This window comes from Callithrix jacchus, chromosome 6 (genome assembly GCF_049354715.1).
Source record: "Callithrix jacchus isolate 240 chromosome 6, calJac240_pri, whole genome shotgun sequence".
In the NCBI taxonomy this organism is placed as follows: Eukaryota; Metazoa; Chordata; class Mammalia; order Primates; family Cebidae; genus Callithrix; species Callithrix jacchus.
Genome location: NC_133507.1, coordinates 162,156,076 through 162,176,115, shown reverse-complemented (window position 1 = coordinate 162,176,115; position 20,040 = coordinate 162,156,076). Strand labels below are relative to the sequence as shown.

Genomic DNA, 20,040 nt, shown 5'->3' with positions numbered 1-20,040 from the left:
TCTGGCTCTGGGTACACCAAGGAGTGTGACACCGCTCCAGCCACAGTGAGTTCACCATGCCATTCACCACCCCCCAGAGGGGCCAAGGGGCAAGTATGGGGCCTGGCCCTGGAGGCTCTGACCTCAGCCGGGCACAGATGCAGAGAGCAGGGTCCCTTGGGGCAACCAGCTGGGTTCAGCTCAGGAACTGGCCGGAGCCAATGAAGGACAGGACAGGGCAGCGGCTGGAACTGAGAAGGGGGACAGCTAGGCGGAATCCCCTGGCCTCGGGCCCTTGGTATTGACAGCAGTGGGAGAGGAGTTTTAGAGCCAAGGAGGATGCACAGCCTGGGGCTGCCCCAAGGGAGAGGGGCCTGCTCTGTGGCAACTGGAGGGAGCAGCTCGGCGGCTGAGGAGCCCAGTGCTTCTCATGGCTCAGCCTGGGCACTTCGGGTAGATTGGGGGGGTCTCCTGGGCGAGTTCAGATCACTGGGAGGTTTCTGGGAGGTGGAGCTGGGGCACTGAAGGGGTCATCAAATCTCAGATGTTGAAGACAAGACTCAGACAGGCAGACGAGCTCCCTGGGCTGCTGTGGCCGAGGGTGAGGGACAGGACAGGGCTCTCCAGGATGCAGGGTGCAGTTGCCCTGCAGCAGTGCCCACCTCCCCGCAGGCCAGAGTCCCATGGAGATGGAGGACGGTGGCACACGGCTGTGCGTGGGACCTAGGCAGGCCGTGGGTGAAGGCCCAGGACAAATGGGTCCTTGAACCTGAACAGCTGCCCTGGTGAGGGGCACACATGCAGCTCCAGAGGACGGAAGTGGGCCAGGCTGGGGAAGGAAAATCTGTCTCACCTGACCGTGGGCTGCCCTGTGAGGTGGTGAGTTCCCTGTCCTGGGAGGCATGGACGCAGAGACCCACTCACTGGGCTGCAGCCCCTCACAGAAACTTCCAAGCACCAGGAAGTGAGTGGCTCCTGCCCCCTGCCCCACCCCTCCTGGGGTCCTGGTTCTGGCCACAGCTCTGACTCAGGTGCAGCAGCTCCCCAGGGGGTGAGAGGCTGGCATGTGGCGGCATCTCCCCGACGCCGGTGTGGGGCTGTCTGTACGTTCACTGTTTGCAGACACCCCTGCGGCCGAGCACCGATGCACACGGCCAGCTGGCAGGGCCAAGGGGCGGTGGGGCGGCTCCCTGCTGGTTGGGACTTGCAGGGCTCTGTGCAGGGAGGCAGGCGGGGCCAGCAGGGTGCCTGGCGCAGGTGCTGGAGGGGGATGGTGGGACGAGGTGGAGCCTCGGAGACTGCTTCCCTCTGCAAGTAGATGAGCTCCAGCTCCCAGGCAGGCGGGTGCCAGCTCCTCTCAGGTTGGAGGCAGGGTGGGGCGGGGCGGGGCGGGGACAGGCAGCCCAGGGGTCCCAGGCCCAGATGGCTGGACACGCAGCTGGCTCAGAGGCAGGAGTCACGGCCGAGCGGCGGCCTATGCAGGTGTCAGGTGTCTTCTTTTAAGCGGGGCACAGGTATCTCAGGGGAACACTGCAGAGACTTGGCCTCCAGGTTCCCCACCTTCCAGGCAGCCTTAGAGAGGCCGGGGCTCCCCACAGCCACTGCCCTGCCCCCCTTTCTCACTGAGCCACGGGGTGCCTTGTGTTCCCTCCCATCTGGCAGGGAGGCTGGGGCAGGGGGGCTTGACCCAGAGACCTGCCCCTGGGCTGGGGATAGTGTGTGCTGAGGCCTGTCAGGAACCCACACAGGCTCCCCTCCCAGGGACACGAAGGCCACCGCAGCATTCCTCCAGGGACCCCAAGCCTGGCTGGGACAGGACCCTGCCTTAGGCTGAAGATGAGAGAGCTCTTCTGACGGGAGGGAGGAGGGCCTTAACCAAGCCCGGCCGCCTGCCCCGGCCCCTGTGACATTCTCAATTGCTGGGGACTGACTCACCCCCACTTCAAAGGCCTTAAATAGTTCAGGTATTTCACCTGCTGGCAGTGCCATCACTCTGGAATTCTGCTCTTCGGGAGCCGCCTCCTCTCAGCCCACCTGCGCTGCCGGCCTGCAGAGTCCTTCTCAGGGACCATCAGCCCTGGCCTGCCGCTGCGGACGGGATGCCTGCCCCCGCTGCCCCCACCGCAGCCACAGCCGTGCAGGTGCCCCTGTGGCACCACTACCTGCAGGCCATCCGGTCCCGGGGGGCGCCGCGGGCCCAGGACTTCCAGCGCGCAGAGAACGTGCTGCTCACAGTGCTGGAGCGCGTGCACGCCCTGGACCCCCGCTTCGTCGTGGACTACTCCCGAGGCCTGGAGGCCTTCCAGTTCGCCCTGCGCTCCTCCGAGGACCCGCTGGACATGGAGGTGCCCCTGTGGGTCGACGCCGAGGCTCTGCTGATTGAGGAGCCAGAGGCCGCCCAGCCGGAGGGTGGCCCCGAGTTATGCCGCCTGGGTGTGCCCCGGGAAGGGGCTGGCCTGGAGCGGTGGACCACCGACGATATCTTCACTGCCTCCTCAGAGGGGGACGCCAAGTGCCGTGGACACATCGTGCCCAGCAAGGTCCTGTGTGTCCTCAGGGACCTGCTAGTGGCAGCCATCGTCCACTGCAAGCACCACAGCCTCATCGCGCCAGGTAGCAGGCGAGGCCCGGTCCGCACGTGTCTGTGTTGAGCAGCTGCTGTGTGGTGCTCACGGAGCGGCACCTGCCTGCTGTGGGTGTCTGTGTGCAAGCCTGTGAGTGCACATGTGTGTGACTGCTGCGTACCCGCGCACAGGGTGGCGACCGTCCTCTGTGGTGACCGCATGCGCAGGCGTGTGTGCACGTGTGTGATCACAGCGCGCTGGGGCACGGAAGCCGGGAGACCTCATGTAGGTCCTCCAGCTCCAAACGCCTCAGAGAGGACGGAGGCTGTGTCCCGTGCCGTGTGTGTCTGCCCTGGGGTTTCCACGGAGCCACTCCTTCAATGGCTGGAGTCTGGGGCAGCCGCTTCGCTGGCAGACTTGCAGGAGGGTCCCTCACAGGGCTCTGGGCAGGTGACTCTGTTGCCGGTCACGGCCTGTGACCTCGAGGCTGTCCCATCCCCACTTCCAGCACTGGTCATGTTGTACCAGGTGGGAGAGGTGTGTGTGTGTCTGCCCGCGTGCACGTGAGGGCAGGGGTGTGAATGCGTGTGCGTGTGCGTGTGTGTGTGTGTGCGTGTCTTATCAGCTTATGGCTGAGCTGCCTGTTCGTGTCTTGGGCCCAAAGTGGGCTCTGAAGCTTCCACATGGGCAGGGGCTGGCCTCAGTCCCTCCTCTGGGGGCCTTGCTGATACAATCCAGGGCGAGTCTGAGCCCAGGGCTCCTTCCGCAGAGCTGCCTGGACGGCGAGGGTGGCTGGGAGGACAGGGCTTGGCCTGTGCAGGGGCCAGGCTGAGTGGTGCAGCCATCCTCCAGGGGTGTCACATTGTCCTGGAGGGGAACTGGGAACTGGAACAGAATGTCCTGCTTCCCTTGGGAGGGGTCGGGCTTGTCACATGAGTCACCCCAATCCTCACAGGGCTTTGCTGCCTTGAGTCACCTGCCTGGTATTTGTCTGACCCTCGTGTCCACCGTGAGGTCAGTGGGTGCGGTGGTCAGCTTGCCTTCCCGAGAGGCCGTGATGTGCAGAGGGCTGCCCTGCGCTGGGGCCGGCCTGGAGGCAGGGCACCTTCTGTTCACTGTGGCCTGATGTCCACCTGTGAGATGGGCCTACCTGTTGGGGTGAGCAGGAGGCCATGCCAGGCTCGGGGTCACTAAGCTGCTCACACCCCAGAGTGTGCCCTGAGGAAGCAGACCGTGTCCTGCAGGCCGTGCCCACGGCCCGAAGCTGCTGGGCTGGGCGGCGGCAGCATTCCTGACACTTACCTTAAAAGGGAAGCGGTAGCCCAGGTGACCCTGGGAACCGGTGAGGCCAGCCCTGGGCTGGTGCAGGCGTGGCTGCCTTCCAGGCTGCCTGGTCACAGGCAGGAGTGAGTGTGGCCCCCAGAGGCAACTCTGACTGGCTGCATGGAGGGGCCCCTCCTTCTCTCTCACCAATGGGAACTGAGGCCCCCGGGGGATGGGCTGCCTGGGCGGCAAGGCCAGGGTTGCCCTGGGGTGGGTCCCAGAGGGGTTCCCAGAGCTGTCCGACAGGAGACTGTGGGTGCTGAGGGTCCACACAGCGGGGCCAGGCTCTCTCCGGAAGGGCGGCCCCATGCTCACTCACAAGGGGGACCTTTCCCAAGGCACAGGCCAGGATTCCCAGGGACATGCCAGCATGCTGCCTGGGTCCAGCTCCCTTTGACCCGGGACCCCTGGCTGGGCAGCCTGGGGAGGGGAGGGGCAGCTTCTCCCCCGGCCCCTGGGCCCGTGTTGGGCGGGGCCGTGCAGGTGTCTGTGCTCACCCTCCTCACTCTCCTCACTCTCCGGTATTTGTTTTGGGGGCGGGTAGGGCTTCTGTGGCAGAGGCTAGAGGGCCCGGGACTCGCCAGAATCCCCCAGCCCCAGCCCCATCACGCCCTGGAATGGCCTCTCCGGGGGGGAAGAGGGCACCGAGCTGGGCCCCGGGGTGGGGTCTGAGTCAGGAGTGGAGTGGGAGGCTCTTGACCAGAGTGTGCTGCCTGTGGGGTGACAGGGCCATGGGGCTCTCGGGCAAGAGCTCTTTGGGAAGTGCGGGACCCAGGCCTGGTCAGGAAGAGCTGACCAGGAAGAGCTGGGCTTGGGCTCTGTGAGCCTGCTGGCCTGGGCAGCCCAGAAACGGGATGGCCAGGTCGCTACTGCCGGCCGCCACGGCCTCTTCTCTCCACGGGAACTGAGCCTGGCCTGGGCCTATCCCTCCCTCCCCAGCTGCCCCCCCCATCATGTAGACTGGTCCCCTAGACCCAGGTGTGACCTGGCTCCTGTGCATGCAGTGTTTTGAGTGGTGGGGGGCTCTCAGGGAAGCTTCCGGGGCGGGGGCACGGGGGAGAAGCTCTGGGGAGGAGAGGCCCAGCTTGGCTTCACCCTCTCCAGCTCTGGCGTGGGAGCCCTGCTGGCCCCAGCCTGGGCTGTTCCTGCCTCCTTCCCTGAAGAGAAGGCAGCAGAGACGCCCAGCCATTGTCAGGAGGTGGGAGGCTAGCTGAGGCCTGGGGCTTTGGTACCAGTGCTGGGGCAGAGCGGGCAGGCTCAGGAAGGCCTGGGTGGGCACAGCAGGCAGGGCCCTGGGGTGTGGGGTGAGGGCAGTGCCTGGGGAAGGAGGACCTCACATGAGATGCTGCTGTCATCACTGGCAGCTGTGCCCAGGACTGTCACTGCCGGGCAGGCTCCTCACTCGGCTGAGGTCCAGGGATGGACACAGGTGTCTGGGGTTGGGGAGCTGCAGCCTGCAGGTGGGGGCCAGTAGAGAAGGCTGCAGGGCAGAGGTGATGAGGGGCAGAGGTCAGGTGGGCAGCAGAGGGGCCTGGGGAGTGTCCTGGGCAGGGGAGGCAGGTCGAGGGGCCGGTGTGATGTGGGTCTTTGCAGGTTCACTGAACGCGGCCAGCCTGAGGGAGGAGCAGCTGCACCTGTCCTTGCTGGTGTCTAGCGGCTGGAGGACAATCAGCTTCCACGTGGTGCCCGTGGTGAGAAGGAGGCTTGGGGTTCCTGTGCTGGAGGGGGCCCAGCAGATGCCTGGATTCCCCGAGGGCAGCCTGAGAAGGGTCCTCAGCCAAGGGGTGGACCTGGTGCCGGCCAGTGCCCAGCTCTGGAGGTAGGCTCGCCCTCCTGGTCACAAGGTTCTTGGGGAGCAGACAGGAAGGGGCCAGCACCCCGACGCTGCCTCGGCCCCAGTCAGGAGGATCTGCAGGGCCCTCTGCCTGCCTCTGTCCCCATGGGCATGTGTGTTCCCCTGAGATTGCTGGGATCTCTGGCTGCAGGGAGGATGGAAATGTGTCCTCTCCTGAGTGGGAAGGCGGCTGGTGGCATCTGATGCTGGGTGATGAGAGACCCGGAACTGTGGGCGCCTGCCCTAGATGGGACCTTTCATTACCCAGCTTTTGCTTGGGGCAGGAAAGTCGCTGAGAGGTCAGGCAGCCCTTCCAGGCAGAGTGGGTTCCCAGAGAAGCTGGGAGGGTCCCCACATAGTCAGGGTACATCCACACTGGTGTCTGTGAGAGGGAGGAAAGGGGCATTGGGCAGAGGCTGAGCTCCCCTCAAGACCCCTAGCCAACGGCTAAGGACCACGCCCCAGCCAGATCCCACATCACTGCAACAGCCCCTGGGGTGGCTCATCCCTGCCCCCCACTTGCTGGAAGGATGGTTGGATCCACAGTCTGTCAGGGGACGGCTTTGCAAAGCTGTCGTGCCCCTCCTGTGGTTTTTCCCTGCAAGGAAAGGCTCAGTGGAGCACCAGTGACCTCCCACCCCCGCCCTGCATTCCTGCTGACCCCTGAGCGTGGAGGGGGGTGGCATCGAGGCTTGTGGAATGGCTTCCCGCCTGCCCAGGAAGGGGAAGGGCTGGGCTGGGCAGAGTCATCTTTGCAAGTAAATGGGAGAATGACATTTTTGGTGCCTCACGTCCTGCAGACTTGGGAGGGGGACACGGCGTGTGACTGTCCCGGTGCAGCTCTGTGAAGGTTGCGGTGCCAGACCCCACCCCCAGCCCGTCTAGCATGTGCAGCAAGCCCCCTGGTGTGAGCTGCTCTGAGCTACGGGTCTGGGTGACGTGGGAGTGGGGATCAGAGATTCTGAGGCCCTTGTGTGTCTGCCCCTGGAGGCTGCTGCCCTGGGCTTCTGGAAGGGGCCATGGGTGGAGCTGTCATACCCCTGGGCTGGGTGGCTGCGACCTGGGCAGGCCTGAGAGGCACCTTCCTGTCTACACAAAGGGCCAGGATGGCCTGGAGGCTCCTACACCCCGAGTTCAGAGCCAGGGAGTCTCCATAAAAACCAGGCATGCACTGCACAGCTGGTGACCGCAGCTCCTGAGAAGCCTGGGGTCCGGGCCGGGTCCCACCCACAGGCTCAGCGCAGCATTGCCCCAGCCCCGGCTCAGAGCTCCCCACACCGGGGGGCCGGCAGCAGCGGGGACTGACCCAGTTCGTCTGTCTGGGCCCCAGGACCTCCACTGACTACCTGCTCACCAGGCTGCTTGGGGAGCTGGGCTCCATGCAGGGCCATCGCCTGGACAGTCTCTCCATCCTTGACCGGGTGAACCACGAGAGCTGGCGAGACGGTGGTCGGACCGACGGACTGACCTTTGGCCATCTGAAGGTACTGGGCAGGGCTCTGCAGGTTGTCAGTCACTGTGGCCCTGGGGTAGGAGCACCTGGGCATGTCCCTCCTGCCAGCCCTGATGGCAGGCAGCTGGAGTCTGAGGACTTTCCCAGGTCCTGGGGAGGTGAAGATGTGGCTCGTGAGGGTCGTGGGGATGTGGCCGCAGGGGCCTTGGTACCGCCGGCCGGCCTTTGCCATTCCTGGGCCTCGACTTCAGAGGCCCTCCTGGCTTGGGACACTGTTGGGAAGAACCTCAGGGAGGGGCCTCCCAGAGCCGGGTGTTCCTGCCCAGCAAGCCTCCTCCCAGCGTCTGGGAATGTCACCCGGCAGGGATGCCTCCCTCTGGGGGTTCCCAGGAGAGTCCAGGCACCATCCCCCCCTCCATTCCCACCGCTTCCTGGGCTGCAGAGATATTCTGGCACAACTGTGTCCTCCTGGGGCTTTATAACATCAATGCTGAGAAGGACAAGAAACAGGCAGGGGCCAGGACTCCAGCCCACCCCAACCCCGGGAAGCAGGTGGGGCTATGCTGTCTTGGGGTCTCTGTTCAGCTAACTCCCCTCTGGAGTGTGTGGCCGACTGGGCGCTGATCCATGGATGGGGCTGGCCCCTTCACCTGGCTCCGTGTTGAGGGAGAGGTGTCCCTCCTGGTGTCGGGGGTCCCCAGGTGACCACTGGCCCTGGGTGGCCTCTGGCCATGCCCCCTCAGGCTTCCACCTGACCTGGAGCTCTCAGCGTCCCTTGAGGTTGGATGTACGGTGGTTCCCAACCCCAAACTCAAGGGCAGGGTGAGGGGGCAGTGGAAGAGGAGGGTCTGAAAAGGCCCTGTGAGGCAGGGCCTGGGGCAGGAGGGAGGACGAGAGCCTCTGGGGCGGCTGCTGGCAGCAGGTCTTGTGGTTCAGGCCAGGGGTGGTGAGCACACAGACCATCGCCATGACAATGCCAGGGGCCTGTTGGGTTGGGCCGCAGGGGGTGAGTAGGAGCTCAAAGGGGCCAAGGAAGTGAGAGAAAGGCCCAGAGCATGCTGGGAGCTGCAGAGGCCCCCAAGGGAGGTCCTGGGGGATGAAGATAGGGGCTGGGGATGGGACCCCAGGGTCAGGGCCAGGCAGGAGAGGAGAGAGAGGGGTTTCATGCCTTCGGGAGCCAGCAGGCTGGGGCAGCGGGTGGGAGGGGCCTGGGACTCCAACTGCGACGTGGAGGGGAGGCCGCAGGGTAGGGAGAAGTGTGGGTGGGAGCAGGGAGCAGCAGCCGGGGTGAGGGTGGGTGGGGGGGCGCAGGGCGGGCCGGCTGGGTGGAGGCTGACCCTGCTGTCCCGCAGATGGTGCTGCTGTGGGCCTCCGAGCTCTTCCCGGCGCCCGAGGACTGGGCGGAGCTGCAGGGCGCCGTGTACCGCGTGCTGGTGGTGCTGCTGTGCTGCCTGGCCACGCGGACGCTGCCCCACTTCCTCCAGCGGCAGCACAACCTGCTGCAGGGCAGCAGCCTGGACCTCGGCGCCGTCTACCAGCGCGTGGAGGGCTTCGCCAGCCAGCCCGAGGCGGCCCTGCGCATCCACGCCACCCACCTGGGCCGAGGCCCCCCGCCACGCATCAGCTCCGGGCTCAAGGCGCTCCTGCAGCTGCCGGCCAGCGATCCTGCCTACTGGGCCACCGCGTACTTCGACGTCCTGCTGGACAAGGTGAATGCTGGCCGTGAGGGGCTTGGGCCTGCCCAGGGGTGCAGGAGGGTGGGGACACAGCCCCGGCCCAGCTCCCCACCCACTGTCTCCTGAATCAGGGGCCCCAGGAATGCTGAGGCCAGATCAGGGCTCCATGGATGGCATCTGCGGGGACGTGTGATGTGTGGGGATCACATGGGCCCTGGGGGTCCCCTCGCTGGTCGCCTCACAGGGCCCGGAGCTGCTCCCTGGAACCAGGGCAGCGAGTCTGACCCTGCCTCCGTTTCCCACCAGAGTTGCTCCCCAGCTCACACTCAGTAAATAGTGCCTCAGAGGCCCAGCTGCCCACCCCAGAACTGCATTCCTCACGAAGGGCTATGACCTTACCTGGGCCTCACAGGGACCGTTTCCTTCTCCCTGGACTCAGGAATCCACAGCCATACCCCTTGTGACCCTGTGTCCCCTGGGCCACTTCTCATGGGTGCCTGGAGGCCCCAGCAGCTGTCCCACCCTGTGCCCCAGGCTCTGCCACCTCTGCCAAGGAGCCTGCTCAGGGTCCACCCTGCTCCTCACCCAGGGCCCAGCTCTCACCCCCATCCCAGGAGCAAACAGGGCTTCCTTCCAGGGCACACCGGGAGTTTCTCCGCCACCCTTCCCATGTCCTGGCAGCGGTGAGGCCCCAGAACAGCTGCTCTTTGCTGGGGCTCTCTCGTCCTGTTCCAGCAAACTCCCACCTGTTGAGATGCTGATGGCTCCGGGGTCTCCTCCCCTGCCTGACACTTAAGAATTGTTACCCCAGAGCCTGTAGATGGGGGGGCAAGGGCTGTGCTCTGAGCTCTCGGCGGACCTGTGTGGGCAGGGGCGGGGGCGGGGGCGAGGTGGTCACCAGAGGCAGCCTTCAAGCAGCACCCCGTGGGGCCTCCACTGTGCAGGCCCAGGCCAGGGATGCCTGTGTGTGATGTGGGGCTTGGGGAAGAGTAGAGGCTGGGGGTGCCCGTCCAGGCAGATACCCGGGGCAGGAAGGCTGGGTGGGGCCCAGGGAGGGCCAGTTGTTCCATGCTGTGCTCTCAGCCCTGAGAGCTTATGACGGGCTGCAGGGGTCCCAGTAACCCTTCTCCCTGCAACCCGCCTACAGTTCCAGGTCTTCAACATCCAGGATGAGGGCCGGATTTCTGCCATGCAGAGCATCTTCCGGAAGACCAGGACTCTGGGCAGCGAGGAGAGCTGAGCTGGGCCACCTGGCCTTGGTGCCCATTCACGGCCGCCCCCAGACTCTGCACCGCACCACGGGAGGTCCCAGGGCATTTGGGAGAAGGAATGGGCTTCTCATGGAGGGGGTGGTGGAGGGATTTTGTCCCCAGGAGTGGCCTCTGAGAGTCTTTCAGTGCCTAGCGAGGCAGGGCAGGCCTCCTGGAGCACCTCATCCCGGGGTGAGGGCCTGGAGGCAGGTGCTACGCTTTCCACGTGGTGCCTGTTGATCCAGCCACGTGGTGTTGACAAGAAAGCCGCGTTGGCTGAGACCTGGGTCTGAGCGCCTGGCCCTGCCTGCACCGTATGCCGTTCCTTGGTGATGAAATGCTGTGTATTTGGTCTTGAATAAATGAACGTACGGGTTATACGCAGCAGAAATACTCTCCACTTCTTGTATATCTGTGTGGAAAACATTTCCCCTAGAAGTAGAAGAGGCCCACGTGCAGATGGATAATTTTGAGTGTTCTCCATTCTCTGTGAATGACCCCCCTTCCCCAGGTATCCCCACCTCCTACCTTGTTCTTAGAGCAAACCCAGGCCGGCAGAGGGTGCACACACATCCATGAGCCCACCGGCCCAGCACTCGTCCCATCTGCATCTTCCCGTCCCTGGGGAAGTGGCCCCTGATGTGGTTCGGATCTGTGTCCGCACCCCAATCTCTTGCCGAATTGTAACCTCCAGTGTTGGAGGAGGGGTGAGTGGGAGGTGACGGATCATGCGTGGACTCTCCCTTGCTGTTCCTGCCACAGTGACTTCTCATGAGCTCTGGTTGTCTGAGAGTGCGCGGCACCTGCTCTTCCGTCTCCCTCCTCCTCCCGGCACAAGAGACGCGCCTCCTTCCCCTTCCCCTTCCACCACTACTGTCGGTTTTCTGAGCCTCCCAGATATGCTTCCTGTACAGCCTGAGGACTATGAGTCAATTAAACCTTGTTATTCATTATCCAGTCTCCGGTGGTGGTTTACAGCCGTACGAGAACCTACTAATGTATCCCGTCTCTGAGGTAAGGAGTCCTCTCCTGGCGTCCGGTGCCACCCATGTCTGTCCTTCCCACTCTGTGCCCCCTGCCCTCACATTCTCCGTCAGCCACACAGCCTGCCTGCAGCCCCGTGACTGCATGGGTCCTGCCCATTGGACATTTCCTGTTCTTCAGCTCTGGCCTCTCAGGGGCATTTCCCCCTCAATGCCGGCCCTAGGTTCTCGAAGGCGACCTGCAATTCATGCAGCAGCAGCTCCCCAGAGCCTCCTTGAAAGGGATCTCTGGCCATCTGCAGAGGAAGCACATACTGATAACAGGAGATGCCCAGGCCCCTTGAAGGCCTCGAGATCCAGGGCCTGAGCCGACGCCCACGGGAGGGGACACGACATGCCACACTCCTCCTCACAAGAGTGGGGGCTGGTGGAAGACAGAATCTTGGTTCACATCTGATTCATCATGGATCTGAAGGGCCAGGCCCACACTGTGGCCATTCCCTTGGCATTTGATGGTGAAGCAGGGTGGCTGCATGTAGCAGGAGTAAGAGCTGTAACAGCAGGAAGGGCCAAGGGGAAGCTGTTTTGAAATCATCCATATCTCATGACCAAGACAACCAGGCAAAAAATACCACCTCCTGGTATACTGACAGAATGTAGTGCCACCTCCAGAGGCTTAATTCACCGAAGGCAGTGCCACCTCCAGAGGCTTAATTCACAGAAGGCAGTGCCACCTCCAGAGGTTTAATTCACAGAAGGCAGTGCCACCTCCAGAGGTTTAATTCACAGAAGGCAGTGCCACCTCCAGAGGTTTAATTCACAGAAGGCAGTGCCACCTCCAGAGGTTTAATTCACAGAAGGCAGTGCCACCTCCAGAGGTTTAATTCACAGAAGGCAGTGCCACCTCCAGAGGCTTAATTCACAGAAGGCAGTGCCACCTCCAGAGGTTTAATTCGCCAGAAGGCAGTGCCACCTCCAGAGGTTTAATTCACAGAAGGCAGTGCCACCTCCAGAGGTTTAATTCACAGAAGGCAGTGCCAGCTCCAGAGGTTTTAATTCGCCAGAAGGCAGTGCCACCTCCAGAGGTTTAATTCACAGAAGGCAGTGCCAGCTCCAGAGGTTTTAATTCACCAGAAGGCAGTGCCACCTCCAGAGGCTTTAACTCACCAGAAGGCAGTGCCACCTCCAGAGGTTTAATTCACAGAAGGCAGTGCCAGCTCCAGAGGTTTTAATTCGCCAGAAGGCAGTGCCACCTCCAGAGGTTTAATTCACAGAAGGCAGTGCCACCTCCAGAGGCTTAATTCACAGAAGGCAGTGCCACCTCCAGAGGCTTAATTCACAGAAGGCAGTGCCACCTCCAGAGGTTTAATTCACAGAAGGCAGTGCCACCTCCAGAGGTTTAATTCTGGTGAAGACAGTGCCACCTCCAGAGGTTTAATTCACAGAAGGCAGTGCCACCTTCAGAGGCTTAATTCACAGAAGGCAGTGCCACCTCCAGAGGTTTAATTCACAGAAGGCAGTGCCACCTCCAGAGGTTTAATTCACAGAAGGCAGTGCCACCTCCAGAGGCTTAATTCACAGAAGGCAGTGCCACCTCCAGAGGTTTAATTCACAGAAGGCAGTGCCACCTCCAGAGGTTTAATTCACAGAAGGCAGTGCCACCTCCAGAGGCTTAATTCACAGAAGGCAGTGCCACCTCCAGAGGTTTAATTCACAGAAGGCAGTGCCACCTCCGGAGGTTTAATTCACCAGAAGGCAGTGCCACCTCCAGAGGTTTAATTGGCCAGAAGGCAGTGCCACCTCCAGAGGCTTAATTCACAGAAGGCAGTGCCACCTCCAGAGGCTTAATTCACAGAAGGCAGTGCCACCTCCAGAGGTTTAATTGGCCAGAAGGCAGTGCCACCTCCAGAGGCTTAATTCACAGAAGGCAGTACCACCTCCAGAGGTTTAATTCACAGAAGGCAGTGCCACCTCCAGAGGCTTAATTCACAGAAGGCAGTGCCACCTCCAGAGGCTTAATTCACAGAAGGCAGTGCCACCTCCAGAGGCTTAATTCACAGAAGGCAGTGCCACCTCCAGAGGTTTAATTCACAGAAGGCAGTGCCACCTCCAGAGGTTTAATTCACAGAAGGCAGTGCCACCTCCAGAGGTTTAATTCACAGAAGGCAGTGCCACCTCCAGAGGTTTAATTCACAGAAGGCAGTGCCACCTCCAGAGGCTTAATTCACAGAAGGCAGTGCCACCTCCAGAGGCTTAATTCACAGAAGGCAGTGCCACCTCCAGAGGTTTAATTCACAGAAGGCAGTGCCACCTCCAGAGGTTTAATTCACAGAAGGCAGTGCCAGCTCCAGAGGTTTTAATTCGCCAGAAGGCAGTGCCACCTCCAGAGGTTTAATTCTGGTGAAGACAGTGCCACCTCCAGAGGTTTAATTCTGGTGAAGACAGTGCCACCTCCAGAGGTTTAATTCACAGAAGGCAGTGCCACCTCCAGAGGTTTAATTCTGGTGAAGACAGTGCCACCTCCAGAGGTTTAATTCACAGAAGGCAGTGCCACCTCCAGAGGCTTAATTCACAGAAGGCAGTGCCACCTCCAGAGGCTTAATTCACAGAAGGCAGTGCCACCTCCAGAGGTTTAATTCTGGTGAAGACAGTGCCACCTCCAGAGGTTTAATTCACAGAAGGCAGTGCCACCTCCAGAGGCTTAATTCACAGAAGGCAGTGCCACCTCCAGAGGCTTAATTCACAGAAGGCAGTGCCACCTCCAGAGGTTTAATTCACAGAAGGCAGTGCCACCTCCAGAGGTTTAATTCACAGAAAGCAGTGCCACCTCCAGAGGTTTAATTCTGGTGAAGACAGTGCCACCTCCAGAGGTTTAATTCACAGAAGGCAGTGCCACCTCCAGAGGTTTAATTCTGGTGAAGACAGTGCCACCTCCAGAGGCTTAATTCACAGAAGGCAGTGCCACCTCCAGAGGTTTAATTCGCCAGAAGGCAGTGCCACCTCCAGAGGCTTAATTCACAGAAGGCAGTGCCACCTCCAGAGGTTTAATTCACAGAAGGCAGTGCCACCTCCAGAGGCTTAATTCACAGAAGGCAGTGCCACCTCCAGAGGCTTAATTCACAGAAGGCAGTGCCACCTCCAGAGGTTTAATTCACAGAAGGCAGTGCCACCTCCAGAGGTTTAATTCACAGAAGGCAGTGCCAGCTCCAGAGGTTTTAATTCACAGAAGGCAGTGCCACCTCCAGAGGTTTAATTCTGGTGAAGACAGTGCCACCTCCAGAGGTTTAATTCTGGTGAAGACAGTGCCACCTCCAGAGGTTTAATTCACAGAAGGCAGTGCCACCTCCAGAGGTTTAATTCTGGTGAAGACAGTGCCACCTCCAGAGGTTTAATTCACAGAAGGCAGTGCCACCTCCAGAGGCTTAATTCACAGAAGGCAGTGCCACCTCCAGAGGTTTAATTCACAGAAGGCAGTGCCACCTCCAGAGGTTTAATTCTGGTGAAGACAGTGCCACCTCCAGAGGTTTAATTCACAGAAGGCAGTGCCACCTCCAGAGGTTTAATTCTGGTGAAGACAGTGCCACCTCCAGAGGTTTAATTCACAGAAGGCAGTGCCACCTCCAGAGGTTTAATTCTGGTGAAGACAGTGCCACCTCCAGAGGTTTAATTCACAGAAGGCAGTGCCACCTCCAGAGGCTTAATTCACAGAAGGCAGTGCCACCTCCAGAGGTTTAATTCACAGAAGGCAGTGCCACCTCCAGAGGCTTAATTCACAGAAGGCAGTGCCACCTCCAGAGGCTTAATTCACAGAAGGCAGTGCCACCTCCAGAGGTTTAATTCACAGAAGGCAGTGCCACCTCCAGAGGTTTAATTCACAGAAGACAGTGCCACCTCCAGAGGTTTAATTCACAGAAGGCAGTGCCACCTCCAGAGGCTTAATTCACAGAAGGCAGTGCCACCTCCAGAGGTTTAATTCACAGAAGGCAGTGCCACCTCCAGAGGTTTAATTCACAGAAGGCAGTGCCACCTCCAGAGGCTTAATTCACAGAAGGCAGTGCCACCTCCAGAGGTTTAATTCACAGAAGGCAGTGCCAGCTCCAGAGGTTTTAATTCACAGAAGGCAGTGCCACCTCCAGAGGTTTAATTCTGGTGAAGACAGTGCCACCTCCAGAGGTTTAATTCACAGAAGGCAGTGCCACCTCCAGAGGCTTAATTCACAGAAGGCAGTGCCACCTCCAGAGGCTTAATTCACAGAAGGCAGTGCCACCTCCAGAGGTTTAATTCACAGAAGGCAGTGCCACCTCCAGAGGTTTAATTCACAGAAGACAGTGCCACCTCCAGAGGTTTAATTCACAGAAGGCAGTGCCACCTCCAGAGGCTTAATTCACAGAAGGCAGTGCCACCTCCAGAGGTTTAATTCACAGAAGGCAGTGCCACCTCCAGAGGTTTAATTCACAGAAGGCAGTGCCACCTCCAGAGGCTTAATTCACAGAAGGCAGTGCCACCTCCAGAGGCTTAATTCACAGAAGGCAGTGCCACCTCCAGAGGTTTAATTCACAGAAGGCAGTGCCACCTCCAGAGGCTTAATTCACAGAAGGCAGTGCCACCTCCAGAGGCTTAATTCACAGAAGGCAGTGCCACCTCCAGAGGTTTAATTCGCCAGAAGGCAGTGCCACCTCCAGAGGCTTAATTCACAGAAGGCAGTGCCACCTCCAGAGGTTTAATTCACAGAAGGCAGTGCCACCTCCAGAGGTTTAATTCTGGTGAAGACAGTGCCACCTCCAGAGGTTTAATTCACAGAAGGCAGTGCCACCTCCAGAGGCTTAATTCACAGAAGGCAGTGCCACCTCCAGAGGTTTAATTCACAGAAGGCAGTGCCACCTCCAGAGGTTTAATTCTGGTGAAGACAGTGCCACCTCCAGAGGTTTAATTCACAGAAGGCAGTGCCACCTCCAGAGGTTTAATTCTGGTGAAGACAGTGCCACCTCCAGAGGTTTAATTCACAGAAGGCAGTGCCACCTCCAGAGGTTTAATTCTGGTGAAGACAGTGCCACCTCCAGAGGTTTAATTCACAGAAGGCAGTGCCACCTCCAGAGGCTTAATTCACAGAAGGCAGTGCCACCTCCAGAGGTTTAATTCACAGAAGGCAGTGCCACCTCCAGAGGCTTAATTCACAGAAGGCAGTGCCACCTCCAGAGGCTTAATTCACAGAAGGCAGTGCCACCTCCAGAGGTTTAATTCACAGAAGGCAGTGCCACCTCCAGAGGTTTAATTCACAGAAGACAGTGCCACCTCCAGAGGTTTAATTCACAGAAGGCAGTGCCACCTCCAGAGGCTTAATTCACAGAAGGCAGTGCCACCTCCAGAGGTTTAATTCACAGAAGGCAGTGCCACCTCCAGAGGTTTAATTCACAGAAGGCAGTGCCACCTCCAGAGGCTTAATTCACAGAAGGCAGTGCCACCTCCAGAGGTTTAATTCACAGAAGGCAGTGCCAGCTCCAGAGGTTTTAATTCACAGAAGGCAGTGCCACCTCCAGAGGTTTAATTCTGGTGAAGACAGTGCCACCTCCAGAGGTTTAATTCACAGAAGGCAGTGCCACCTCCAGAGGCTTAATTCACAGAAGGCAGTGCCACCTCCAGAGGCTTAATTCACAGAAGGCAGTGCCACCTCCAGAGGTTTAATTCACAGAAGGCAGTGCCACCTCCAGAGGTTTAATTCACAGAAGACAGTGCCACCTCCAGAGGTTTAATTCACAGAAGGCAGTGCCACCTCCAGAGGCTTAATTCACAGAAGGCAGTGCCACCTCCAGAGGTTTAATTCACAGAAGGCAGTGCCACCTCCAGAGGTTTAATTCACAGAAGGCAGTGCCACCTCCAGAGGCTTAATTCACAGAAGGCAGTGCCACCTCCAGAGGCTTAATTCACAGAAGGCAGTGCCACCTCCAGAGGTTTAATTCACAGAAGGCAGTGCCACCTCCAGAGGCTTAATTCACAGAAGGCAGTGCCACCTCCAGAGGCTTAATTCACAGAAGGCAGTGCCACCTCCAGAGGTTTAATTCGCCAGAAGGCAGTGCCACCTCCAGAGGCTTAATTCACAGAAGGCAGTGCCACCTCCAGAGGTTTAATTCACAGAAGGCAGTGCCACCTCCAGAGGCTTAATTCACAGAAGGCAGTGCCACCTCCAGAGGCTTAATTCACAGAAGGCAGTGCCACCTCCAGAGGTTTAATTCACAGAAGGCAGTGCCACCTCCAGAGGTTTAATTCACAGAAGGCAGTGCCAGCTCCAGAGGTTTTAATTCACAGAAGGCAGTGCCACCTCCAGAGGTTTAATTCTGGTGAAGACAGTGCCACCTCCAGAGGTTTAATTCTGGTGAAGACAGTGCCACCTCCAGAGGTTTAATTCACAGAAGGCAGTGCCACCTCCAGAGGCTTAATTCACAGAAGGCAGTGCCACCTCCAGAGGTTTAATTCACAGAAGGCAGTGCCACCTCCAGAGGTTTAATTCTGGTGAAGACAGTGCCACCTCCAGAGGTTTAATTCACAGAAGGCAGTGCCACCTCCAGAGGTTTAATTCTGGTGAAGACAGTGCCACCTCCAGAGGTTTAATTCACAGAAGGCAGTGCCACCTCCAGAGGTTTAATTCTGGTGAAGACAGTGCCACCTCCAGAGGTTTAATTCACAGAAGGCAGTGCCACCTCCAGAGGCTTAATTCACAGAAGGCAGTGCCACCTCCAGAGGTTTAATTCACAGAAGGCAGTGCCACCTCCAGAGGCTTAATTCACAGAAGGCAGTGCCACCTCCAGAGGCTTAATTCACAGAAGGCAGTGCCACCTCCAGAGGTTTAATTCACAGAAGGCAGTGCCACCTCCAGAGGTTTAATTCACAGAAGACAGTGCCACCTCTAGAGGTTTAATTCACAGAAGGCAGTGCCACCTCCAGAGGCTTAATTCACAGAAGGCAGTGCCACCTCCAGAGGTTTAATTCACAGAAGGCAGTGCCACCTCCAGAGGTTTAATTCACAGAAGGCAGTGCCACCTCCAGAGGCTTAATTCACAGAAGGCAGTGCCACCTCCAGAGGTTTAATTCACAGAAGGCAGTGCCAGCTCCAGAGGTTTTAATTCACAGAAGGCAGTGCCACCTCCAGAGGTTTAATTCTGGTGAAGACAGTGCCACCTCCAGAGGTTTAATTCACAGAAGGCAGTGCCACCTCCAGAGGCTTAATTCACAGAAGGCAGTGCCACCTTCAGAGGCTTTAACTCACCAGAAGGCAGTGCCACCTCCAGAGGCTTAATTCACAGAAGGCAGTGCCACCTCCAGAGGCTTTAACTCACCAGAAGGCAGTGCCACCTTCAGAGGTTTAATTCTGGTGAAGACAGTGCCACCTCCAGAGGTTTAATTCACAGAAGGCAGTGCCACCTTCAGAGGCTTTAACTCACCAGAAGGCAGTGCCACCTCCAGAGGTTTAATTCACAGAAGGCAGTGCCACTTCCAGAGGTTTAATTCACAGAAGGCAGTGCCACCTTCAGAGGTTTAATTCACCAGAAGGCAGTGCCACCTCCAGAGGTTTTAATTCGCCAGAAGGCAGTGCCAGCTCCAGAGGTTTAATTCACCAGAAGGCAGTGCCACCTCCAGAGGTTTAATTCACCAGAAGGCAGTGCCACCTTCAGAGGTTTAATTCACCAGAAGGCAGTGCCACCTTCACCAGTATGGCCCAGCAGAAGTCAGGTGGATTACGGTGAATGGCAGTGGATTCCATGAACCTGACCAAGTTGTAACCTGCAGTCCACGTGCTGTGCTAGACATGGTATCCTCAGTACAACAGGACAGCAGGGCCTCTGGAACTCGTGCATGGCCACGGGCCTGGGAAATGCACTGTTTCCCATCCCCATCAGAGGGAGGCTCAGACAGTTCGCGTTCATTTGGAAGACACAACAGTACGAGTCCCCGGTCTGGCCTAGGCCGATGTGAGCCCTGTTTTCTGTGTCACATGTAGGCCTACTGGGCCTTCATGCCCCAGATGCTCTGTGGGGTGTCCTGCTGGTCCACTGTATTGATGCCACTGCGCATATTAGAGCTGGAGAGGATTGACTGGAAAGTTCTTCGGATGCTTTGTAAGACACATTCATTCCAGAGGGTGGGAGGCAAAGCTTACCGTCTCAGGCTCTGGCCCACAGATGAAGACTGTAGAGGCTCAGTGGCCTGGGGCATGCTGAGACATTGCTTCCAAAATAAAGGAAAAGTTTTCGTACCTTGCCCACCTACTGTGAAGAACAAGCATGGTGCTGGAGAGGCCTCACTGGAGGTCAGAGGCTGCATGCACCTCCCTTGGGAATGTCCATTTGCCAGGGGACTTGGACGGCTGTGGGTTCTGAGTGGGGCCAGGGCACAGCGGGTTCCTGAGCAGATTCATGCTACGATACCACCACGGCGTGAATGGCATCTGCCGTAGAAATGGGGCACCGAAGCCCAAAATAGGAGGTGAAGTCCTGAATCGAGAGCATGCTGTCTGCAGTGGGGAGGTAATAGGAGGTGAAGTCCTGAATCGAGAGCATGCTGTCTGCAGGGGGAAGGAACGGGAGGTGAAGTCCTGAATCGAGAGCATGCTGTCTGCAGCGGGGACATGATAGGAGGTGAAGTCCTGAATCTAGAGCATGCTGTCTGCAGGGGGAAGTGACAGGAGGTGAAGTCCTGATCGAGAGCATGCTGTCTGCAGGGGGAAAGTAACAGGAGGTGAAGTCCTGAATCGAGAGCATGCTGTCTGCAGTGGGGAGGTAATAGGAGGTGAAGTCCTGAATCGAGAGCATGCTGTCTGCAGGGGGAAGTGACAGGAGGTGGAGTCCTGAATCGAGAGCATGCTGTCTGCAGGGGGAAGTGACAGGAGGTGAAGTCCTGATCGAGAGCATGCTGTCTGCAGGGGGGAAAGTAACAGGAGGTGAAGTCCTGAATCGAGAGCATGCTGTCTGCAGTGGGGAGGTAAT

At 58.9% G+C, this 20,040-nt stretch overlaps 1 protein-coding gene across 2 annotated transcripts; it reads left to right on the top strand.

Annotated features, from left to right (window-relative positions):
• Nucleotides 1-1,960: 1,960 nt before the first annotated feature.
• MAB21L4 (mab-21 like 4) lies at nucleotides 1,961-11,032 on the top strand. 2 transcript variants are annotated; one of them, XM_054258380.2, is made up of 5 exons: nucleotides 1,961-2,592; nucleotides 5,460-5,685; nucleotides 7,031-7,184; nucleotides 8,506-8,862; nucleotides 9,977-11,032. In XM_054258380.2, the coding sequence occupies exons 1-5, from the start codon at nucleotides 2,079-2,081 to the stop codon at nucleotides 10,067-10,069; spliced, it is 1,344 nt and encodes a 447-aa protein (XP_054114355.2). In that variant the 5' UTR covers nucleotides 1,961-2,078; the 3' UTR covers nucleotides 10,070-11,032. The 2 variants fall into 2 exon arrangements, with proteins under 2 accessions (XP_054114355.2, XP_054114356.1); XM_054258381.2 differs by lacking the exon at nucleotides 1,961-2,592 and adding an exon at nucleotides 5,166-5,295.
• Nucleotides 11,033-20,040: the final 9,008 nt, after the last annotated feature.

Bases quoted from the DNA above. Each gene is read 5' to 3' on its own strand.
- MAB21L4 (XM_054258380.2), top strand. From the start codon at position 2,079: ATGCCTGCCCCCGCTGCCCCCACCGCAGCCACAGCCGTGCAGGTGCCC. The intron at 5,686-7,030 runs GTAGGCTCGCCC...TCTGGGCCCCAG, and splicing joins GCCAGTGCCCAGCTCTGGAG to GACCTCCACTGACTACCTGC. The intron at 7,185-8,505 runs GTACTGGGCAGG...GCTGTCCCGCAG, and splicing joins TGACCTTTGGCCATCTGAAG to ATGGTGCTGCTGTGGGCCTC.